The sequence below is a fragment of the Bos mutus genome, chromosome 20 (genome assembly GCF_027580195.1).
Source record: "Bos mutus isolate GX-2022 chromosome 20, NWIPB_WYAK_1.1, whole genome shotgun sequence".
In the NCBI taxonomy this organism is placed as follows: Eukaryota; Metazoa; Chordata; class Mammalia; order Artiodactyla; family Bovidae; genus Bos; species Bos mutus.
The window spans coordinates 38004451-38030537 of NC_091636.1; the positions used below are offsets into that span (position 1 = coordinate 38004451).

Below are 26087 nucleotides of genomic sequence, written 5' to 3' on the forward strand. Positions count from 1 at the left end.
GAAAAACCAAAGCTTTGACTAGATGGACCTTTGTTGGCAAAGTAATGTCTCTGCTCTTTAATATGCTGTCTAGGTTGGTCATAACTTTTCTTCCAAGGAGTAAGCATCTTTTAATTTCATGGCTGCAGTCACCATCAGCAGTGATTTTGGAGTCAAAAAAATTAAAGTCTGTCTTTTTATTAATAAACTATTAATCTATTAATTGTTTTGTACAAGTTCTTTATATGTTCTGGAATAAAGATCTTGCATGGATAGCCTGTTCACTTTCTTACTTGTCTTTGATGAACAGAGGCATTTAGGTTTGATGAACCCTGGTTTATCAAGTTTATTGTTTAAGACATTTTTGCTGTCCCCAAGTAATAAGGGTATTCTCCTATGTTTTCTTTTTCTTTAAGTTTTATGGTTTTAGATTTTTACATTTAGGCCATGAATCCTTCTTGAATTAAAGTCTGTACATATATGATTTAGGGGACTATGGTTTTTTAAAAAATATAAATATTAATTCTTTTCCTTCAAAGCATCTTGCTGGGAGTGTGTGAGTGTTGAATTTATAGATCAATTTTTGGGAGAATAGAGAACAATTTTGAGCTTTCAGAGCCAGTAACTTTGTATATCTTTCAATTTCAATAATCCTTTGTAGAGTGTAGAGGTCATGGACAATTTGTTGCTAGATTCAATCTTAGGCATGTAAAGTTTTTGGATTTTTTTAGATTTTAATTCCAACAGTTTCTGTTATTAGACAGAAATACAACTGATTTTTATATATTGACCTTGAGTCCTGCAATTTTGATAATTTGACTTATTTTACTGGGAATTTTTATCACTTCAGTAGTATTTTCTATGTACACAATGGTGTCTCTGATGGATATCAGTTTTCTTCCTTCCTGATTATTTTATTTATGTATGTATGTATTTATGAATGAATGAACTGGCTAGAGTTTCTATCATGTTTTCGAATACAAATAATAAGAGCAGGCATTTCTACTTTGTTCTTATCTTAGATGGAAAGAGTTCAATGTTTCATCATTAAGTATGATTATAGACCAAGACTTTTAAAAATACATGCCTTTTATCACATTGAAGAAATTACTTTCAGGACTTCCTTGGTGGTCCAGTGGTTAAGACCCCAAGCTCCCAATGCAGGGGGCCCGGGATTCAACTCCTGGTCAGGGAACTAGATCTGACAGGCTGCAAGGAAGATCAAAGATCTTGCAAGGTGCAACAAAGACATGGAGCAGCTAAGTAAATTTTTTTAAAAAATTGTTTTCTATTCCTAGTTATGCTGAGAGTTTCTATAATAAAAAGGTAATGATTTTTGTCAAAATTTTTTTCTGCACCTATTGAAAAGATCATATGGTACTTCATTTTTACTCTTATTATTGTGTGGTGAGTTACAATAATTCATTTTGTTGATGTTTCCTTTGCTGTGCAGGGCTTCCCTGATAGCTCAGTTAGTAAAGAATCCGTCTGCAATGTGAGAGACCTGGGTTCGATCCCTGGGTTGGGAAGATGCCCTGGAGAAGGGAAAGACTACCCACTACAGTATTCTGGCCTAGAGAATTCCATGGACCATATAGTCCATGGGGTCACAAAGAGTCAGACACGACTGAGCGACTTTTACTTTCACTTGGTATGCAAAAGACTGTAAGTTTAGATAGGTTTATTTTTGCTTTTGTTGCCTTTGCTTTGGGTGTCAAATCAAAAAAAAAAATCATCACCCAGAACTATGTCAAGGAGCACCTAGTTTTCTTCTAGGAATTCTCTGGTTTTGGTCTTTTCTGTCTGTTTCAGAGTTGCACTAAAAACCAGCATTGAAGCCAATCTTGTTTTGAAGGTAGAAAATGCAAAGACATCTTCTGGGGTTTTCAGGCCCTGTCCTTCCCAGGGTTAACGTTATACGGCAGCAAAATTACAAGATGACCTCAACTTATACATCAGGAAACTGTGGAAAGACCCCTAGTCCTATTTTATGAAGCTTATTCAGAATTAGAGTCTCAGATTTAGAGGTTCAGTCCTCCAGGTAAAGATGTGGACTTTATGTGGACTTTAGAGTTAGGACCCTGATACCTGTTCAGGAACAATGACCTTTTTAAGAGGCCGTCATAGCAATAGTCCTGGAATGGTAGGTCAAGTTCCCTTGGGGATTTGCCTAGGGATATCTTGAGTTTCCCAAGCTGTGCTAGTGGTAAAGAATCTGCCTGCCAGTGCAGGAGACCTAAGAGACCTGGGTTCAATCCTTGGGTTGAGAAGATCCCCTGGAGGAGGAAATGGCAAACTGCTTCAGTATTCTTGCCTGGAGAGAATCCCATGGACAGAGAAGCCTGGTGGGCTATGGTCCACGGGGTCGTAAAGAGTTGGACACAACTGATGGGACTTAGCACTTAGCAAGTCTTGAGTTTGCTATACTAGCAGAGATTTTAAGCAGGTACCTGGGGAAATGGTGCTTGACTCTTTGCAACCCCATGAACTATACAGTCCATGGAATTCTCCAGGCCATAATACTAGAGTGGGTAGCTTTTCCCTTCTCCAGGGGATCGTCCCAACCCAGGGATCAAACTCAGGTCTCCTGCATCGCACTTGGATTCTTTACTAGCTGAGCCACATGGGAAGCCCCAAAATAAGGGAGTGGGTAGCCTATCCCTTCTCCAGCGGATCTTCCCAACCCAGGAATCAAACTGGAGTCTCCTGCATTGCAGGTGGATTTTTTTTTTTATCAACTGAGCTATCAGGGAAGCCCTGGATATGGGCAGTATGAAGTAATTAGAACCGTTAGATGGGGTACCAAAAGTTTGGGAGAAGGGTCCATAAAACAGGTGGATCCAAGTTACTTGGAGGTGGAGCTGTCATCCACTTGCTCTCTAAACATCTCGACCATTACTGGTTCAGAGTGTTTTCCTGGCAGGGAGGGTGGAGATGATGTGGACAGCACTGGATTAGCTCACTAACCCCTCCTTCTGCTGGCCAAGGTTAGGGAGGGTGAGGACAGGCTAATGGTTTACTCACAGAGGGAGGAGAGGTCAGAGAGCAAGAGGTGACCAACAGAAAGGAAGAAAAAGGGATACCTCATCTCTCACCAAGCTCCCAGCCAGCGCCTTTCCTTCCCTGCCTGCGTGTACTCCAGGTCTGGGTGCGAGGGCACAGGGCTCGGCTCTGTAGCCTCTACAGGAGCCAGGATGGCAGGGCAGCAGGCACTGCTTCTATTTGGATTTATACTGCCTGGGCTCCTGTTTTCAGAGGCTGCCAAAATCCTAACTGTGTCCCTGGTGGGTAAGTGCTTGACTGAAGATCCAGAGACAGGCAAACAGCCCTTGGTGAGAGAGTCACATGTTTTTTCCAGTCCGAGGCAGGTTTTTTACCCTGGCTGGGTGATGAAGAGGTAGGAGCCATCCATGTGGGTCAGGTATGGGGCTGGGACTAGAAGTTTGAGATCCAGCCCAGTGCAGGAGGCCCAGGGCTGCCTCCTCCAGGGCGTGAGCTGGATATTCAGAGGCTCTCACTAAACATCTGGAGGACACACAGTAAGGACTGTGGCTAACTAGTGGTTTGCAGGGAGGTGGGCGTGTGTGTGTGTGTGTGGGGGGGCGTGTGTAGAGGGGAAGGAAAGGGGCCCCTGAGGGCAGCAGTAATATTAAGAATTTTCTGAGGCTGCATGAGAGCCAGGGTGGAGCAGAGAACATATTACAACGATAATTAGAAGAATGGAGTGTTTTACCCAGAGGAATATATCAGGATACAGGGGTAATCACAGATGGGGGTTTCCTAAGACTTCATTTTAACCCACAGTGGGCTTTATTATTTCACTGAGAATCTTTGAGCTGGAAAGAACCATAAATTATCTAATTGAGTTCCCACTAGGTTTTCCTGAGCAGGAAATTAAGGGTCAGGAAAGCGAGGCATCTATTGCAAGAGCAAACAGAAGCTCCTAATGGAACATACCAGATATCTACCCAGGAGTTCCTATCCCTGGACCATCTTCTTCAAGCTTCCATTGTCACTCATTTTTCAGTGGGGAGTTTTAAAAATCACTCTTTGTCTCTATTTGAAATCTTTTTTCTTATTGGTTGTTTGTAATGATAATGCAAGACAGCTTTCTCACCCCACTAAGAGTACACTCTTCTCTAGCCTTGGACTCTGGGAGGGAGCTGGTGTGGTTTGTGAGGGGCTGGAAGCCCAGAATGCACTGGGGCTCCCCAGGACCCTCCATGAATGGGCGCGTGTGTGGTTGCCCTTCATCTTGCCCTTTCTCCCAGGTCTAGGGATTAACACGTGGGCAAGAGGTGTGGGAGATTTGTACTTATCATTTCCTGTTATGTCAGACTGTACAAGTTTGTGTTTAAAAAAAATTGAGAAATAGGTTCACACTATTAATCTAGCACCGTGTCCTTCTAACCTTAGTCTCCAAACATTTGCCATGTGCCACTAACTCCTCTTCTGATTGGCTTTCTCTACTGCTGAGCCCCTTAGATTCAAGCAGGGTCCCTGTATTGGTGCAGGTTCTAAGAGAAGAACTTAGTGTGATGGAGCTCGAACCTCTCCCAGGGATTAAACTTCTCTTTCCTTAGGATACCAAGACTGTCCTTGGATGGACAGTGTTCCAGTCTCTCATGCATATAAGATTCTGCAGGCCATCCCACAGTTATCCCACAAGTCCACCCCAAGTCCTGATGGGTGTGAAACATTTAGGCCTCCACTGAGAAACTTCCTGCTAATTATATTCAAATCTCAACCACTTTGACTCTAACTGATGGCTGCACATCCCTCTGCTGCAGTGGTTGCTTCCTGGACTCACATTCAAACTCCCATAGTTCTCGCTCCTACTCCAGCATACATTTCCAAAGAGAAGAATCCCAGAAAGAGCTCTGATGGATTGTCCATTAGGAACTCTTCACATTCACATGCATGGCACTGTGCCAAGATTTCTACCAGTGCAGTTATTTCTTCAGGATATGGTGTCTTCCTATGCCCCTGGCTAAAAGGCAGTGTGTACCTTAAGATCAGGAACTCCTTAGGACCTAAGCACTGAGAAGCTTATCACACTGACATGGAGACCAGAGTCACAAGAGGAAATCTCTGATGGAGGTTTGCCACTTGTCAAGGAGCTGGGCCAGCAGGCTCTGGGGGGCGGGGTGGGGGGGGGGGAAAGGGGTTGGGGGAAAGTTGGACATACTCAGAATGAGATGGAGAGATGACTGATGACACTCATTTCCTCCACTCCCAATCACCTCTCTGCTTCCCTACCCCTCCTCTCCTGGATTTATCAGCCCATCAATTGTAGAATCTTGACTCTCATCATGATAAGAATGAACTTGCGCTTTGTTCCTAGGTGGAAGCCATTTTCTACTGATGCATCAGATCTCTCAGATTCTTCAAGATCATGGTCATAATGTCACCATGCTTCTCCAAAAGGGAAGTTTATTGCTACCAGGTACCTTTACCCATTAATTATTAAAAAAAATTTTCCCCACTAATCCTTGATTTCCTATATTCCTGGAAAGAAACTAATGCTTTTTGCATAGAAGGGCTTTTCAGATAGTTTCTTTAAATCTAATTGGATTAAAAGAAGGAAAAGTGTGTGTGTGTGTGTGTCTATGTAAGCTATAGGAAAGCTTCTTGGCTCTGTTCACCAGGACTCTGTATGGGCTTCCCAGATGGCTCAGTGGTAAACAACCCGCCCGACAATGCAGGAGATATAAGAGATGTGGGTTTGATTCCTGGGTTGGGATGATCCCCTGGAGTAGGAAATGGCAAACCACTCAAATATTCTTGCCTGGAAAAGTCCGTGGTCAGAGGAGCCTGGCGGGCAACAGTCCATGGGATCGCAAAGAGTCAGACACGACTGAAGCAACTTAGCATGAGCATGAAACTCCATGTTCTGTGGTCTTATGTACTCTTCCCTTGTGTTAAGTCACTTCAGTTGTGTCTGATTCTTTGTGACCCCATGGACTGTAGCCTGTCAGGCTCCTCTGTCTATGGGATCCTCCAGGTAAGAATACTGGAATGGGTTGCCATTTCCTACTCTACAGGATCTTTCCGATCCAGGGATTGAACCCACATCTCTTTTATCTCCTGCATTGGAAGGCAGGTTCTTTACCAGTAGCACCACCTGGGAAGCCCCGTCCTCCCTTACCTGACTTCTGCATCTCAAGCAAACCCTCCACACATTCCCACAAACCATGTTGGTAAATACTACTTTTTTTTTTTTTAATTGGAGGCTAATTACTTTACAATATTGTGGTGGTTTTTGCCATACATTCACATGAATCAGCCATGGGTGTACATGTGTTCCCCATCCTGAACCCCACTCCCACTTCCCTCCCCATCCCATCCCTCAGGGTCATCCCAGTGCACCAGCATTGAGCACCCTGTATCATGCATTGAACCTGGACTGATGATCTATTTCACAGATGATATATACATGTTTCAATGCTATTCTCTCAGATCATCCCACCCTCGCCTTCTCCCACAGTCCAAAAGTCTGTTCTTTACATTTGTGTCTCTTTTGCTGTCTCGCATATAGGGTCATCATAACCATCTTTCTAAATTCCATATATATGTGTTAATATATTGTACTGGTATTTTTCTTTCTGACTTACTTCGCTCTGTATAATAGACTTCAGTTTCATCCACCTCATTAGAACTGATTCAAATGCATTCATTTTAATAGCTGAGTAATATTCCATTGTGTATACGTACCACAGCTTTCTTATCCATTCGTCTGCTGATGGACATCTAGGTTGCTTCCACATCCTGGCTATTGTAAGCAGTGCCACAGTGAACATTGGGGTACACATGTCTCTTTCAATTCTGGTTTCCTCGGTGTTTATGCCCAGCAGTGGGATTGCTGGGTCATATGGCAGTTCTATTTCCAGTTTTTTAAGGAATCTCCACACTGTTCTCCGTAGTGGCTGTACTAGTTTGCATTCCCACCAACAGTGTAAGAGGGTTCCTTTTTCTCCACACCCTCTGCAGCATTTATTGTTTGCAGACTTTTTGATACCACTTTATAACTTGGCTTGAAAACCTGTTGAACAGATGTGTTACTGACATATAAGATTTCTAATAGGTAAAGATCACTTTTCTTTTTCTATGGCATAGATGACTTATCTGAAATTTAAGGAAGCTTTCTCAAGGGGTTCCTTATTTATGCAGCTAAGATCAGACTCTACCGTTAAGGTGATCTTGTTTTCTTGAGAATCAGTGACTGCCCATGAATTTGTGCATGTTGACACAGAAGAGGCCTAAATCCAAAGAATTTAGCTCTAATGAGCTTCTGCTGCTGCTGCTGCTAAGTCGCTTCAGTCGTGTCTGACTCTGTGCAACCCCACGGATGGCAGCCCACCAGGCTTCCCTGTCCCTGGGATTCTCCAGGCAAGAACACTGGAGTGCGTTGCCATTTCCTTCTCCAATGTATGAAAGTGAAAAGTGAAAGTGAAGTCACTCAGTCGTGTCTGACTCTAGCGACCCCATGGACTGCAGCCTACCAGGCTCCTCCGTCCATGGGCTCCTATATTTTAGCAACTCCTCTCTGTTGACAGAAAAGGGAATAGCAACCCTGAGAACTTCAATGGTTCTCTCACAGTTACATGACAGGTTAATAACAGTGTTGGGTGGATTTAGGACTTTAAACTCTGGATTGCTCAATCTAAAGTATTGCTCAGACTTGATTTAAAAACAGAAAATCCAGTATTAAGTGGAATCACTAAAGAACAAAATCATGAGAAATGATAAAACTTAGAAGGTGACTTCAGGCTTTGCAATTGTTCAAACATGTATTAAAATAATTCTTTTTCTGTTGGCATTTATTTTTTTAATTGTGGTAAGTATACAGAACATGAAATTGACCACTATAACTGTTTTTGTGTAGAGTTTAGTGACATTAGTGAGATTTAGTGACATCAGTACATTCCTGGTTGTGCAACTGTCTCTGCCATCCACCTCCATAAATTTGTTTATCATCACAAACTAGAACTCTGTACCAATTAAAAATAACCGTTCATTACCCATTTCCCCAGCCCCTGGTAAACATTTCTACTTCACTTCTCTAATAATTTGACTATTCTAGATACTCGATATAGGTGAAATCACACAATACTGTCCTTTTGTATCTTGTGTATTTCACGTAGCATAATATCTTTTAGGTTCATTCATGTTGGAGTATGTATCAGCATTTTCTTCTTTTTTAAGATTGAATAACATTCCACGGAATGTCTATACCGTATTTTGTTTATCTATTCATCTGTTGATGGATATGTCTATTGTTTTCACCTTTTGGACATGTGAATAATGCTGTCATGAACTTTGGTGTACAAATATCTGAGTCTCTATCTAAATCTACTTTAATCACTTTCTAGATTAAGTTCTATATTTTTCAGTGAACATCTTTTATATGTATATCCTTTTGCACTTTTTTTGACAGCAGATCTGATGAAATAGGTATAGTGTATTAATACTTAATTTTAAAAATTATAATTTAACCTAATTAAAAATTTAAATTAATTTAAATCAAAAATATTTTATTTTATATTTTTGACCTTGATCTTCAAACTTGTGAAACATTTGGGAGCTACAGAGTTAAGATATGTATTTTTAGAAAATTTACCTGACTCCTTTATGGAGAATGACTTGTATGAGATCTAAAATCAAAACAGAGAGAGCGGTAAAAGCTATTTATAGAGTCTAGGTGAGATGTTGAAGGGGACACACCTAAGACAGAACCTCACTAAAGTTAGTGTAAATGCCCTTCCATGTAATCACAAAAGCAGAAGACCTTTCCATTGTTAACTTTATTTCTTTTTAATTTAATTCAAAATTTTAGATTAAAAATAAGTTTTGCACAAACTTTGGGAAACTACTGAAATTACATTCTACCCCTTTAATAAACATATGTGCATTAAAGTCTACAAACAATTTAGGGAGTTTATGGATCCATTCAGTTTTATTTTTAGGTTTCAGGTTTAAATGTCTAGGATTTATTTCAATATTCCCTAATCATGGGCATTCCTGAGGCTTTGAAACAGCATTTTCATTCTTCACTTCATTAGTAGAGCTAGGCTAGGTATCTGCAAATCAGGAAAATACATGATTATGTTATTATTTCTGACCTGGTGCTCACCTCAGTGCATTGAAATATATGAACCACTTACTAACTCCTAATTTGAACATACTTAACCATCTTTCTTATTTATTAAAAACTTTAGTGAAAAAAATAACATCAGTGGCACTAAAGAAGCAAAGATCCCTGATACTCACATGTGTGGATTCACGTGCTGCAATCAGTGTGTGCAGTCACAATTGGGTCACTGATGGAGGCTAAAGAATATTGAGGCGTATGAAAGAGAAAGCCTAGATTGCCTTGACAGACTGTTAGTGGAAATGCAGATTTAAAAAAATCTACTAATGAGGACTGCCTCCCTGCACGCCAGCAATGGCTGCTTTGCTCTGTTCAGATGCAGGACTGTGTCTGAGGAAGCTTCGTTCTCACTAAGTTCTGCTTGAAGTTCTGCTTGTCATACTTCTTGACGACAGCAGCCTTCATTCTAGTGGCGACGGCACTGGGGCAAGATGGTTTGGAACAGGTGCCTAGTGTGGGCCACGGTGCACACTGGGGTGGTTTCAGGAAACCAGCCAGGTCCCCAAGCATTGTCACGTTTTATGCTCATCTGCTTCCTCTGCTTTGTTCCTGGGAGTAAGTGTGTATGCTCACTTTTCAGGAATCTTGGTCTCTTACAGGCTTTGATAATTTCCACTGGTTTTAAAACCAGCTAATGGGATTCATCTTCCTGCTTTGGACTCTAGGCTTGGGTTGCCCAATATGTGGCTGGAGCCCTTCACCCCTATGGAGGATTTCCAAGACTGTGATATCCCACTCCTCTTCTGTGTCCCCTGTTTGGAGGAGTGGGTCTTGACTCAATTGCTTCTCCTTCCTTCCTACGTGGCTCCATGTGGTCTTCCCTTATAGCCGTGGTTGTAGAAGTCTTTCTGCCAGTCTTCTGTTTGCTTTGAGTGAAACTTGCTCCACCACTAGATGTATCTTTGATGTGTTCATCATGGGAGGTAAGCTCAGCATCCTCCTATTCCACCATCTTGATCTCCGAAATCCTCACAGAGAGCTTCTTGAAGATGAGGCGTGTGACTCATGGATCCCTTCAGACATGTTGTGTGCTGTGCTTAGTTGCTCAGTCATGTCCAGCTCTTTGCGACCCCATGGATTGTAGCCCACCAGGCTCCTCTGTCCTTGGGGCTTCTCCAGGCAAGAATATTGAAGTGAGTTGCCATGCCCTCCTCCAGGGGATCTTCCCAACCCAGGGATTGAACCCAGGTCTCCCACATTGCAGGCAGATTCTTTACCATCTAAGCCATCAAGGAAGCCCTCAGACACATTGGCAGAAGCCAAAAGTGGAGATGAGGATATTTTTAAAGATTTGTGGAGCAGCCTCTTGTCTAATGGAGGTAACTCCCATGACATAACCAGGAGATCCACAATACTTGAGATTTTTATATCATAAGAAACATGGCTAGTATGGGATGAAAGAGACAGGGAAAGGATGAGAGGAAATGAAGCCTTTGAACTCCCACAGAGGAAGAAACAAGCTGATAAACTATTCAGCTGAAAACTCATGATATTTTATGGAGAACAAAGGAGAATTCTGAGGGTGAAGAATTAGAAGTTAGAACTTCAGTCTCACAGGGTTGAGTTTCAGATCACAGAAAATTGTTTCCAGTTCTTGAAATCTAATACTGTTAGCCCACTTGGATGTCAAAGTTTCTTATGACCAGTGACTGATGTTTCCCTTCCAAATTGTTGCACCTAGATTAATAAAGATCAGCAACCCATGTCTTATATCTGCCCTGTTACTGTTTCTTGGAAGCAGAAAACCTGTTCCCTAATTTCATAGGTCCACAGATATAAATTCTACCTCTGGATGGATCATACCCTGATTCTCACCCATACTTATTAAATTATTTGGATGCTATAATTTGGGACATTTGAGCTAATGATATTTAGATGAAATTTTGAACTATGGATTGATGATATAACAGTTTAAAGACTTTTTGGAATGCTGGGATGGGGTGAATACATTTTGTCTGTGCAATATACTTGAGTTTTGAGGTGCAGAGAACAGGATATAATAGGCAGACTGTGTCCCCCTAAAGGTATCCCTGTTCTAATTCTTGGAACCAGTGAATATGCTACCTTACGTGGTAAAGGGACTTCGCAGATGTGATTAACATAAGGGTCTTGAGATGGGGAGATTATCTTAGACTATCCAGGTGGGGTCAGTGTGATTACTAGAGTTCTTCTAAATGAAAGAAATTAACAAGAGAGTAACAGAAAGAATGTGATAGAGGAAGGAAAAGTCAGAGTGATATAATTGCCAATTGGAAGGAGGCTATGAGTCCGGGAATGCAGGCAGCCACTGAAAGCTGGAAGAGGCAAGAAAAAGATTGCCCACTTAAGTCTCCAGGAAGAATGCAAGCCTGCCCATGTCTTGCTTTTACTCCAATAAGGCCCATTTTGGATTTCTACACTATAAGATAATAAATGTTGTTTTTTGCCTCTAGGTTTGCAGTGAATTTTACAGCAGCCCTAGGAAGCTATTTCAGTCATCATAGGAGGTTAGATCCCTCCTAAAGGCAGGAGAGTAGTTTGCTAAAGCCAACTTTGAGGGCCACTAATTGCAGTGGCCATTGTATTATAATTTGGATGGATTCTAGAGCTGCCCATGGGCTTTCTCTAGTTGTAGCAAGCTGGAGCTGTTCTTCATTGCTGTGTGCAGGCTTTTCACTGTGGTGGCTTCTGTTGTTGCTGAGCACTGACTCTAGGGCACACAGGCTTCAGTAGTTGTGGAACACCAGCTGAGTTGCCCTGTGGCACATGGAATCTTCCTGGACCAGGGACCAAACCTGTGTCCCCTGCATTGGCAGGTGGATTCTTAGCCCCTGGAGCATCAGGGAAGTCCTAGAGCTTTTCTTATTTGGGCCTCTATCCGAAGTGGGCTGATTTTAAGCACACATGAACTTAAGTAAAACATATAAATTAGAAATATGTGTCTACAGAATGTAAAAAGGCCTAAAAGATGTTGGAGCCATTGAAATATTGTGGTATCATTAGTTGTTTCTTTACCATGTGAGTGATAGAAAAGTTTTAGACCAACCAAATCCTTCTGAGAAATGTAACTTAGGTATGGGGTGGCGTTGGGGGCATTCCTGGTGGCACAGACAGCAAAGAGTCTGCCTGTAATGCAGGAGTCCTGGGTTCAATCCCCAGGTCAGGAAGATCCCCTGGAGAAGGGAATGGCAACCCAGTCCAGTATTCCTGCCTGGAGAATTCCATGGACAGAGGAGTCTGGTGGGCTATAGTCCATGGAGTTGCAAAGAGTAGGACACAACTGAGTGACTAAACACTTTCACTTTCACGGGGTCTTGAGCTTTGTGTGGGGGCGATGGCGCATCCCTTTGTGTGAGCTGCTTTGAGAACATTTCTGTCTTGAATGAGTGTGTGGAACAAATCACCTTGGAGGAGGATATCCTCAATGTAATGTAATACCTATGATCCTAGGGGAAGTTGGATGTAGTTAATGTTTTGCCAGCAAAGATTGTGGCCACTGGTAGAGCTGTTGAAGTATCCATTGACAACCAGTCAGAGCTATATTGTGCCTTTTCCAGTGAAAGTAAGTGAAAGTGAAAGTCGCTTAGTCCTGTCCGACTCTTTGCGACCCCATGGACTATACAGTCCATGGAATTCCCTAGGCCAGAATACTGGAGTGGGTAGCCTTTCCCTTCTCCAGGGAATCTTCCCAACTCAGGGATGGAACTCAGGTCTCCTGCCTTGCAGGTGGATTCTTTACCAGCTGAGCCACAAGGAGGCAAACTATAGGCGAGGGTCTGCTTAAAGAGGTACTAAGCAGAACATATTAGCCAAATCTATGACTGCTAAGTATTTTCCAGTAGATCCTTGGATAAAGTCAGTCATTTTACTGAGTATGGAAGCTGTAATGTGTGGGACTGTGCATTATCTGTTCCCAAATCTTACAATTTAGTTAGATGTCATGACTGATGTAGGCATGCAAGCATTAAGAGAGTGTGAAAGATTTATTACTCAAAAATAAGGCCTTTTTGAAAGAATGGGACAGGTTCCCAAGTACCTGAAAAATGTCCATCCAGTGTACGGAGGGATGATTAGCTTGAGTTTTTATTGTGAGTGGGGGGGCGGGGTGGTATGTGGTGAGGATTACCCCTCATTGACCTGACTTGCATGGTTTGAAACTTCCACTTAGGGCCACGAGAGGGAGCATGCACCTTTCTAACCAGTTTGCCCCGGAAATGGAGATAGGGACGGAAGCCCACCAGCATCAAACATCAGAAACGAACTCAGACTTTTGATTATACCTGGGTAATGGGGGGAGAAACCAAGTTAGTAAGTAGAAGTACAGAAGACTACTGAATCACAAAACTATTTGGATATATCACTTTAAATCATGAAGATGAATTTTTCTAAAACAGAATGAGCAGAGACTCTGGAACCAATCTTGACACATTATCTTAAACTAATTAACTTTGTTTTCTCAGCAGTAAAATGAGACAGACAGCGATACATTTACTTAAAGCTTTAAATGGAAGTTTCCATAACTTTAAACTAAAGAGCATTCCTAAATTGTTGCAAGGTCCTCAAGAAATACTTTCAGTATACAAGATTGAATGAGAAACCAACTGAACATCATAAAAATAATTCAAAGATACAATCAAATGTTAGTATCATCATGCTAATGTTAATACATGTTGTGTGACACATTTAGTGTGTTTAACCCATTGATGTTTTTGTAGGTTTTAAAGAGGAGGAGAAATCATACAAAGTTTTTAACTGGTTTCTGCCTGAAGACTGTAATGAAGAATTTAAGAGGTCTTTTCATTCCTTTATGGAGAAAAATTTTGGGGGCAGGTAATTTTTTTAATTATTCAAACTAAAGAGTCACAGTTCAGTTGAGTTCAGTTGCTCAGTCGTGTCTCACTCTTTGTGACCACATGGACTGCAGTACGCCAGGCTTCCCTGTCCATCACCAACTCCTGGAGCTTGCTCAAACTCATGTCTATCAAGTCAGTGATGCCATCCAACCATCTCATCCTCTGTTATCCCCATTCTCCCCCCACCTTCAATCATTCCTGGCATCAGGGTCTTCTCAAATGAGTCAGCTCTTCGTATCAGGTGGCCAAAGTATTGGAGTTTCAGCTTCAACATCTGTCCTTCCAATGAATATTCAGGACTGATTTCCTTTAGGATGGACTGGTTGGATCTCCTTGCAGTCCAAGGGACTCTCAAGAGTCTTCTCCATCACCACAGTTCAAAAGCATCAATTCTTCGGTCCTCATCTTTCTTTATAGTCCAATTCTCACATCCATACATGATTACTGGAAAAACCATAGCTTTCACTAGATGGACCTTTGTTGACAAAGTAATGTCCCTACTTTTTAAAGAGTCACAATTTTGGTAATATAAGTGAATGGATAGATGCTTAGAGTGAGGATGTGATAAAGGATGGTTGGATGGATGGACAGAGGGACGGAGATATGGATGAATGATACTGATATTCGGGTAAATAGGTGTTTCACAGTACATCACCCATTCCAGCCACTCAAGGCTTTTCCTTGCTCTGTCCTTTCTTCTGCTATAAGCATGAAGGTATTACACACACACACACACACACACACACACACACACATACATTCCTGTAGCAAGTGGGAGGTAGATAGTTTCTTCTGGGATTTCCTTATAATACTTCACTTACAATCTTTGTCTATAATTTCCCCAACACAGAAGTATATGTATCTCAACCTCTCACTGTTGGTAGGGACATTAAAGATACATTTTTATTTATTTTTTCATTTTCTCCTCATATGTTTTTATTAATGGAGAAGTCTTTTAAACAGTGCTTTTGTAGGAGTTAGCATCTGGCCATGTAAAGTCCTTTTAAAAAGCAGTCAACCTTGTGCAAAATAAGACGTGAAGCTGACTCTTTTTGCTTCATCTGACATGAAAAGGAACACATAACTCCTTACTTTTAATGTTAAAGGGGAAAGACAGAAATCCATGCCTATCTTGGTTAATTACAGAGGACTCTTCCCCTATTTTATTCTTGAAAATCTATTTACTAATCAAGCTACTGCTCAAATCTGACTATTTCCATAAAACCTCTTTTCCTCACTCAGACTGGATGACCATGGTCCCTCTGGTATGTGCATTAATCGGTCAGTAGTGTCTGCTCTTTGTGACCCCATGCACTGTAGCCTGCCAACTTCCTCCATCCATGGGATTTTCTAGGCAGGAATACTGGAGTGGGTTACCATCTCCTTCTCCAGGGGATTTTCCTGACCCAGGGATAGAACCTGGGTCTCCCGCATTGCAGGCAGATTCTTTACCGTCTGAGCCACCAGGGAAGCCCTCTGGTATAGATCTGATCTAATCTACTCAACTGATACTTAGTTTATATCATCTTGTGGTGTTAGTTATATATTTTAAGTATATGCTTTGTCTATTCCTCCCTACTTTAATATTTTGAGGACAGATATAAGTAACCAGGCATTCTTGATATTTTTCCTATTTGTTAGTTTAATTTTAATTATGACTAATGAATTACATTCTAGGAATTTTTATAACATTACTAAAGTTATCCAAAAGTTTTGGTAACCACTCCTTTGTTATATCTTAAAAAATACACAGTAGAAGATGATGTGAGCCAATCACTTCCATTGTTGTGACTTGAAGTTAACCCTAAAGATCAGACAGAGATCTGCATATTGCTAATGACTTCTTTATCTCTGGGAAATCTCTATCTGAGGCAGAGTGGTGCAGTGGCAGACAATTATAACTATGCCAAGGTACCAATTCTCTTGGTCGTCCATGCAGTCAGGAAGCTTCTGATGTCTCAAGGCCTTGCACTTGTTACCTCTGGTATCTCAGTGTAGATGGATATCCTACTTCCCTTTGTATTGTACAAAGAGGAAACAGAATCGTAATCTGTTTAGGCAGTGGTGGGAAAGCATGGCAAGAAGATAGCTTCCTAGGATAGCCCCATAGGTGATGTCTTAATTACATGTCAGTAAGCTTTTCTTCTCTGGCTCCCTTAGCCTGCAGTGAACTGGAAAGGCTAATCATGTGTTTCAAAACCAGACTTTTCCCCTTTGTTTACTGTGGACATAGAAAGATAGAATTTCCATTTTTAACTGAGATTTTGAGTTCTAGTATGATCTGATAACCTCTTGGATGAGGAAATCTGTCATATGTGAATACACAGTGATTTTAAAAAATAGTGTGTATTGTCAATATTTATGGGATTGTGTCATCAAGTGATTCCCACAGTTTTGCTGAGTAAACAAAGAAACCACTCATAAAGGTTCAGTATGTAAGTAAAGATTAAGGACAGTGTCACAGAATTCATCAAGTAGAAAGAGACCTGTGAGCCCTGCTGTAGTCAAAGAAGCCTCCCAGAGCAGAAGTCCCAATGATGGGAATTCCTTTTCCATTAACATAATTCATCTATGCCAAAGGACTTCAGGAATTACTGTCTGAGAAGTGTCATGGAGAGTGCTAGGGATTTGTAGCAGTGAGGAAAGGGAGTAGGGGATGGAACGGAACACTCTCAAGAGCAGAACATCTGCCTGGACTGACTGAGGGAACGTGTATGGACGGTGGTGGAGTGGGATGGCTGCTGCTGGGTGTGGGCTTACTTACCTGGAATATTTTCTTTGTAGCCCAAGATTTTTTAATTCAACTTTTTAAATTTTTGCTGCACTGGGTCTTTGCTGTGGTGTGAGGGCTTTTCTGTAGCTGTGGCATGAAGGCTTAGTTGCTCCACAGTATGTGAGCTCTTAGTTCCCTGACCAGGGGTCAAACCCAAGTCCCCTGCACTGGAAGGCAGATTCTTAACCACTGGACCACCAGGGAATTCCCAAGATCCTTTTTTAAAAATTGAAATATAGTTCATTTACAGTGTTTCAGGTGCACAGCAAAGTGATTCACTTCATATATATATACACATGTATATCTGTATATATATGTATAAGTAAGTAAGGAAGTGAAGTCGCTCAGTCGTGTCCTACTCTTTGTGACCCCATGTACTGTAGCCTACCAGGCTCCTCTGTCCTTGGGATTTTCCATCTGAGACGTTTTACCATCTGAGCCCTACACACATTTACAGGTTTCCCCAGTGGCTCAGTGGTAAAGAATCTGCCTGTAATGCAGGAGTTGCAGGAGACTTGGGTTCAGTCCCTGGGTTGGGAAAGCTCCCCTGTGGGAGGGCATGGCAACCCACTCCAGTATTCTTGCCTGGAGAATCCCATGAACAGGGGAGCCTAGCCAGCTACAGTCGTAGGGTCACAAAGATTCAGACATGACTGAAATGACTTAGCATGCTTGCACACACACACACACACACACGTATTCTTTTTCAGATTATTTTCCATTATAAGTTATTACAAGATATTGAATATAGTTCCCTGTGCTCTACAGTAGATCTTTGTTGGTTATCTACTTTATATATAGTAGTGTGCATATGGGAGAAGGAAATGGCAACCCACTCCAGTATTCTTGTCTGGAGAATCCCATGGACGGAGGAGCTACAGCTCAGTCCATAGGGTTGCACAGAGTCGGATATGACTGAAGCAACTTAGCGAGCAAGCGAGTGTGTATATGTTAATCCCAAATTCCCAATTTATACCTTCCCCTTTTGGTAGCCATGTTTGTTTTCTATGTCTGTGAGTCTATTTCTGGTTTATAAATAGGCTCATTTGCATTATTTTCTAAGATTACATATAAAATGATGTCATATGGTATTTGTCTTTCTCTCTCTGACTTACTTCATTTAGTGTGATAATCTCAAGTTCCATACGTGTAGCTGCAAATGACATTATTTCATTCTTTTTTTATAGCTGAGTAATATTCCACTGTATATGTATACCATGTCTTCTTTATCCATTCATCTGTTGATGGACCAAGGTTCTTTTATGTATTGTGATATAAACACTTTCAACAAATATTTATCATTTATTTATTTTTCTTGCAGATGCAAATTTGAACACTTTTTAAATATTATGAAACTACTAGGGCATCACTGCAGTCATTTGCTAAGGAGAAAGGATGTCATGAAGTCTTTAAAGAATGAGAACTTCGACCTGGTGATAGTGGAAATGTTTGACTACTGTCCTTTCTTGGTTGCTGAGAAGCTTGGGAAGCCATTTGTGGCCATTCTCCCTTCCGCACTGGGCACCGTGGACTTTGGGCTACCAAGCCCTCTGTCTTATGTGCCAGTGTTCTACTCCTTGTTAACGGACCAGATGGACTTCTGGGGCCGAGTAAAGAACTTCCTGATGTTCTTTGAGTTCTTCAAGAAGCAGTGGAAAATCCAGTCTGCATATGATGACACCATCAAGGAGCATTTCCCGGACGACTCTAGGCCAGTTTTGTCTCATCTTCTAACAAAAGCAGAGCTGTGGTTTGTTAACACCGACTTTGCCTTTGATTTTGCTCGGCCCCTGCTTCCCAACACTGTGTGTATTGGAGGTTTAATGTCCAAACCTGTTAAACCAGTACCACAAGTAAGTAAATGCTGAGGGTGAGGACCCATGCAGAAGTCCTCAGTGCAGAGCTGGTAGCCACCCTGTCACTGGGATCCTGGGAGTGCATAAGGTGAGGCAAGTGAGGCTCCAGGGGACCCTTTGAAAGGAAAGACTCACTTTCAGTATCATGAAAGTACAGAGTTAAGACTTATACAACCCTGCGATTGACCTCCTTAAATACTATACCCAAGGTCTTCTCTTGCCTCACCTTAGTCCTGGCGCTGGTAGAAAAAGACTTTTAGTAACTTGAAGTTTCCATTTTAATTTTCTATGCTCATGTTTTCTGTAAGCATGTAGTGAGCATCTGTCACATGCAAGAATCATGAAGGGGATGAGTTACTCACATGGAAACACAAAACAGCAAGACTTACAGAGGTGGTGTGTGGGACTGATAGTGAGAATGCAGGCTTCGTTGCCAGCATCCTGAGACAGTAGTGCCCTGGTCCCTAACTCTGCCTACACCTCCTGATTTGATTGATGTGGGGTTAAGCCTGGGAAGTGTAAGTTATAAAAGCTGCCCAATCAGTCTGACTGCATCGACTCAGAACCACTGCTGTACAAGTTTTCAAAATGGAGGGGAGTTAAGACCAGATGGTAAAGAATTTGCTTGCAATGCAGGAGACCCGGGTTCAATCTCTGGAGAAGGAAATGGTAACCCGCTCCAGTATTCTTGCCTGGAAAATTCCAAGGACAGAAGAGCCTGTCAGGCTACAGTCCATGGGGTCACAAAGAGTCGGGCATGACTGAGTGACTAACACTTTAAGATGAATGAGTTGCTTATCATCTAACAGCACAGGCTTGCAATTTTATGGAATTTATCTTATATAATCTCTTGCCACCTAGAAGGAGGTATGATGACCTCCATTTTAATTTTTTTTAAATTTGAATATTTGTTTCTTTATTTGGCTGAGTTGGGTCTTAGTTGCAGCATGCAGGATCTTCACTGCATCATGTAGGATCTTTCTTTGTGGCACACAGACTCTCTAGTTGTGGCACACAGGCTCCAAAGCACTCGGGATCAGTAGTTGCAGAGTGTGGGTTAGTTGCTCTGCAGCATGTGGAATCTTAGTTTCCTGACCAGGAATTGAACCCATGTCCCCTGTATTGCAAGGTGGATTCTTAACTGCTGGACCACCAGGGAAGTCCCATGACCTCCATCTTTATAGAAGGGGACAGACCTCTGGTGGTATAAGTGGCTGTCCCACTGTCATTCATTTTAAAGCCAGAGAGAGTCCTGATTTGGCCTGGGCCTTTCAGGAATGAAGCTATCTATCCATCCCCTACTGAACTTGTATCAGGTGAGCAGGAAGAGTTGGGGAATGATACTTGGGCTATGTGGGTTTTGAGTCGGTGGAAGAATTTTTTAGGAATGAAGCTGGGAGGGAAGATGTTCCCAGGTAGAGAGAACAGGAGGCCCAAAGTGGGAAGATGAAGTGAGATGTCTCTGGGTTCCCTGGATGACACCAGCTGGACCAGAAAGAGGAAGATGCAGTTGCACAAAGATGCCCAGGCCAGACTGCAGGAAGTTTCACTGGATAGGAGGGTGGGTCAGCCCTGGCCACAAGACCGCAGAAGGGAATTGTTAAGCAGGAGTTTGATGGGAGGAAGGATTGTGAGATAACAGTAACTTTTTCAAAAATTTTTCTCCTTTGCATTTTCCAGTTTTTTTTCCAGTTTTTATATAATGATTTTACATTGCTTTTTAATTATAACAGAATGACAAAACTGTTGTCAAAGTGGTCCTCTGAAGCAATAGATCAGGCAATGTTATGCTAAATGAAATCAGCCCAATAGGGTGAAGGTCTAGGAGCTGGATGAGATGGATGAGGTGGTTGGATGGCATCACCAAGTCAATGGACATGTGTTAGAGCAAACTCTGGGAGATGGTGAAGGACAGGGAAGGCTGGTGTGCTGCAGTCCATGGGGTCGAAAAGAGTCGGGCACAACTGAGAGACTGAGCAATAACAACTAGGATCTGGGGTTGGGGGAGCCACAAGAAATCCAGAGAGAGTCAGGGTCCAAAGAAATATTTGGAAGAATTGACAAAACGTGTTAAAACCAAGATGACAGCATTAGATCAGAACAGTTTTTCAGAAATGCCTCGGGGATTTGAAGAAAAGAACTGCTGAGGTCTGAGACTTGATGTGGCATTGCTACTTTTAAAAAATCTTCCCATGTGAATATAATGTGCAGTCATGTGGGTGAATCACTGAGATAGGAGATAAACTGCAAAAATCAGTGACTAAGAACATCATGGGATATCAGAGGAATGGTGGATGGGGTATGGGTGGGCAGACACCTCCCCATTCTGCCTCCATTTCTTCTCAGCTTCTCCATCTACCCTCCAGATAGCCCACCTCCCTCTGCTGGACCCTGACTCCCTATGAGGTTCTTCCTTACATTCCACTTCTGGTCCGGCTTTGGAAAACACCCAAGCGGCCATATCTTCACGGACCTACAATGAGTAGAGTATCTATGATTGCCTTGACAGTAGGGTCAAGGTTTCAAAAATGAAAGATGTTCCCACCAACACAGTGGGCATGAGCACAATTGAGAGTGCTGAGCTGTCTCAGGACAATGAACTCCAAGAAGGACAGGAGAGTGTGTTCAGTGAATAACCGACTTCATTTCATGACCATCTAGTCTTTTGTGAACATTTTTCTTCTCTTTCCTTCCTTATTTCTCTCTAGGAATTTGAGAATTTCATCACCAAATTTGGAGACTCTGGTTTTGTCCTTGTAAGCCTGGGGTCCATGGTGAGTTTCATTCGGTCCCAGGAGGTTCTCAAAGAGATGAATGCTGCCTTTGCTCATCTCCCTCAAGGGGTGATATGGAAGTATAATCCTTCTCATTGGCCCAAAGACATCAAATTGGCCCCAAATGTGAAAATTGTGCACTGGCTTCCTCAGAATGACCTTCTGGGTAAGGACTGCCAGGATTGCTTTTTTCTTCTCATTTACATGTCTTGGGGATCATTGGGCTTCTGATCTCTAGCTGGATTATTTCATCAGCACAAGGTAAGTCTTTAGATGACAGGAATGGAGCAGTGAGTTGGAGCCCTTGGGGAATCAGGCTATAATGAGCTCAGATGCCAAAACAGCTATCTGCCCTTCATTCTTTTCTATCTCAGACCTCATGTCTGAAACCACTGAAGTCACGTTCACCTAATTCCTTTGGTCTTGAACAAGATCACCACAAAATAATCCTAAACAATCTGTGAACTCTGAGAACACATACCAGGAGATACACTGCCACTGTCTTCAGTGGCTTCAAGAGCACCTGTTCACTTATGTTCCCTTACACATTCACATACACACACACACACACACATACACAGAGATATCTTCCTTAGCTACTAAGGTCTAAGCAATTCATAGATTCACAACATTGATGCCAATATATCTGAGTCCCAAGCTGAGCAACCACCTAGCCAGTTACTTGACACACTGAGTTTCTGATACCAGAGAATTTCCTCACCCCCAATGGGGTATCTCTATGGCTAGCACTGCTTCTTAGACACCACTCACTGCCATAGCCACTGACTGGATCAGAGGCTTATAACCAAGATCATAATAAAGTAATCTGTAGAATTAAAAAAAAACATTATTTCTATGTCTGCAAATGTATTTCTTTATATCTTGGGTGTGGGACATGATTCTCATTTCAAAGAAGAAATGAGGAAGCTCTGATGTGCATCCCAGTAGACCAGCACAGGCTGAGATGAACTCTTCATTATCAATAATCACTTTAGTTATTGCTACATAAGGATGGGATGCAAAGGCTAAAACTGCAAATACTGATGGGCAGAGTCCAGTCTCTTATTTCAGGGAGGTTTCTTATATATTTAAAGAGCATAATACATACTGTATAAGTTTTATGAGTGTTATATGACTTGCAATGTCAATGAATGTGCCAGGAATTTATAGGAGAGGGCTATTATTTGGTGGGTGAGAGAGGTTTTCTCAAGGAAAAGAAGCAAGACAAAGATAGACATAGGGAAACATAAAGAGAAAACAGATGAGAGAAGAAGAGACTTGAGGGGATAGAGAGAAGAATAGATGGAATGTTGGATGGATGGATGGATGGATAGATGGGATAGTTGCCTTGATTAGCACTAGCACTAATCTCTATAGAATTCCCTGGGTTCTGGGTCTTCCCCCAGTTATGACCGAGTTAAGGAGTCTCTACAAAGGCAAGGTTTGAAATCCTTGAATGTGTAGCAAGCAAAATCATCTTTACAATGGCTCCAACACTCCTTGAGTTCCCATTGGTATCTTCTTCTGCCTTTTCTGCTTTCCTTGTTGTCCTGAAAACTTTCATCCTGAGATGTCCTGCTTTCTTTCTTATTTACAATAGGGCACCCTCGCATCCGCCTCTTTGTCAGCCATGGTGGGATGAATAGTATCATGGAGGCCATCCAACATGGTGTGCCCATGGTGGGGATTCCCCTCTTTGGAAACCAACATGAAAACCTGCTCCGAGTTAAAGCCAAAAAGTTCGGTGTCTCTATCCAATTAAAGCAGATCAAGGCTGAGACACTGGCTCTGAAGATGAAGCAAGTCATAGAGGACAAGAGGTGTGCAGTTCTCTGGGCTTGTGGTTGCTTATGATGAGTGAAGACATAAACCATGATGGGCACCATGTGGGTCTTTTTGCAGTAAAAGCTGAAACTTCCAGGACATGAAATCATATGTGTATGATGGTAATAGCTGACTTATTTCCTCTGAGAAGAAGACTAAGGCAATTTAGGTTAGATGTTGGTTTTCTACCTTCTAGCTGTGAGGAACTGGAACTATTGACACAGTCTGTCTTTGAGAAGTCTTCTATTGTGGAGGTGCTTGTAGTAGAATTCCAACTGAGGCAGGAGGTTGCCTTTCTATTCCCGGTATCCTACACTGTTCCCCACCTCAGGCCCCTTGCCTGTGCTTCTCCCTAGAACACTCCTTCCCTTCTCTTCACAAGACTGGCTCCTTCATGACATTGAGGTCTCATCCCAATGTCAGCTGCTCAGAGAGACCTTTCTCTGATAGTCTCAAAGCTTCCTCTTTTTTCCACCCCAATCGTAACACATTATTTTTTTCTTGATGTATGTCAGAATCTGTGATCACCTCATTTCTTTATGTTTTAATTTATTGCCTGTCCCTACATGAAGGGCTTCTCAGGTGGCGATAGTGAAAAAGAACCCACCCGCCAATGCAGGAGATATAAGAGATTTGGGTTTGATCCCTAGGTCAGGAAGATCCTCTGGAGGAGAGCATAGCAACCCACTCAAGTATTCTTGCCTGGAGAATTCCATGGACAGAGTAGCCTGCTGGGCTACAGTCCATGGGTTTAAAAGAGTCAGACACGCCTGAAGTGACCTTCCATGCATGCATGCACCCCACACAAGAAGATAGAGAGTAAACTCTTCCAGCATAACACCATGAGTCTCTTGCTATGTCCTCAGGGTCCAGCTCAGGGTCTGCCACAAAGTAAGTCTGAATGTATTTCTGTGAAGTGAATCAATACAAAGGGATCCATTCATCTCTTAAGAAACTTTCCAACCAGTGCAATAATCTCATGTGTGAGGAGAAAAAAAAATATTTTCTTTCTTATAATGAAGAAAGACTGAAAAACTTTCAGCTTCAGGGACACACACTTGAAGCGTATCTCAAGACTTTGCATTACTGTACAACATTATGGCACATAGGAGACCTGTAAGTAGTTTTGTTAGATGACTGAATAATAACCACATCACATGTGATGCCAACCCCAGCAAAGTTGTTAAACTCTGGGGATCAGATAACCCAGAAACTTTATATATATTTCGTATCTTATGTGTTTAAAATGTTCATTTCCTGATGTATGGATTTGTAAGTTTCATTATATTTTCAAAGACTTAGACCCAAATGTGCATGATCCATCAGCCCTATGAAGCAGTCATCTGGGCTGGGATGGTCCACAGACATTGGACATCAGGGGTGGCCACAGAATTCATGTGCCCTTATGTGAAATGGAAATGTGGAGCCCCTTGTCATAATGTGTAAGGATTTTAAGAAGGTGACAGCAGACAATTAAATCAAGCCCTGATTTAAAAGGGCTTCCTAGGTGGCTCAGTGGAGAAGGCAATGGCCACCCAGTCCAGTACTCTTGCCTGGAAAATCCCATGGACAGAGGAGCCTGGTAGGCTGCAGTCCATGGGGTCGCTAAGAAGTGGACATGACTGAGTGACTTCACTTTCACTTTTCACTTTCATGCATTGGAGAAGGAAATGGCAACCCACTCCAGTGTTCTTGCCTGGAGAATCCTAGGGACAGGGGAGCCTGGTGGGCTGCTGTCTATCGGGTCGCACAGAGTCCGACACGACTGAAGCGACTTAGCAGCAGCAGCAGCAGCAGCAGGTGGCTCAGTGGTAAAGAATCTGCCTGCAATGTAGGAGACCCAGGTTCAACCCCAGGGAGACCCAGGTTAGATCCCTGGGTTGGAAAAAATCTCCTGGAGAAGGAAGTGGCAACCCACTCTAGTATTCTTGCAGGAAATCCCATGGACAGAAGAGCCTGGCAGGCAGCGGTCCATGGGGTCACAAAAAGTCAGACCTGACTTAGTGACTAAGCAATAAGGCTGATTTAAGGGTGAATGGCAACCCACTCCAGTATTCTTGCCTGGAGAATCCCGTGGACGGAGGAGTTTGGTGGGTACAGTCCACGGGTCGCAAAGAATCAGATACGACTGAGCGACTTCACTTTAAGGTGAATCCCTCTGGAAATAGGCAGGCTTACAGCCCATGAAGCCAGTGCTGGTCAACATGATGCTTTGAAAGAAGCAGGGAAATGCAGGTGTCTTCCTGGACTGTGGTTCTCAGAGTCATATGTATTATCTAGCCCACACACCAGCACAAAGTAGACACTCAATAAATATAATGGTTTCTTTAGTATATATCATGAACCTCCTTGTGGGAGAGACTAGTCCTTATAGACGTAGTCACTTTTTTGTAGTTTAGCACTTCCAGCACCAAGCATGGATCTTTGCATGCATATATTTGTTTGAACTTTTAAAAGAGACCCAACTAGACAATGGTAAGGCCAGGTCAACAACTTTTCCTTAAAAGGAAGTCTTTTGTGCCTATGGTAGAAAGTGTGTGTGTGCATGTGTGTGTGATACAAGGTCTCTAAGAATTCTGAGACCACTTGAGTTAACAACTCCCCTCTGTCTCTGCTGACAGGTACAAATCTGCCGCAGAGGCCGCCAGCATCATCAGACGCTCACAGCCCCTGACCCCTGCCCAGCGGCTGGTGGGCTGGATCGACCACATCCTCCAGACAGGGGGTGCAGCCCACCTCAAGCCCCATGCCTTCCAGCAGCCGTGGTATGAGGAGTACCTACTGGACGTCTTCTTGTTCCTTCTGGTGGTCACCCTGGGCACCATGTGGCTCTGTGGGAAGCTTCTGGGCCTGGTGGCCAGGTGGCTGTGTGGGGCCAGGAAGCTGAAGAAGGCCTGA

General features: G+C 42.5%; 1 protein-coding gene across 2 annotated transcripts; it reads left to right on the forward strand.

The window, feature by feature from the left end:
- The first annotated feature begins 3173 nt into the window (after positions 1–3173).
- Positions 3174–26087, forward strand: UGT3A2 (UDP glycosyltransferase family 3 member A2). Of its 2 annotated transcripts, XM_005911355.3 has the most exons (7): positions 3174–3267; positions 5324–5425; positions 13825–13939; positions 18057–18588; positions 21300–21531; positions 22966–23185; positions 25811–26087. In XM_005911355.3, the coding sequence occupies exons 1-7, from the start codon at positions 3174–3176 to the stop codon at positions 26085–26087; spliced, it is 1572 nt and encodes a 523-aa protein (XP_005911417.2). The 2 variants fall into 2 exon arrangements, with proteins under 2 accessions (XP_005911417.2, XP_014339059.2); XM_014483573.2 differs by lacking the exon at positions 5324–5425.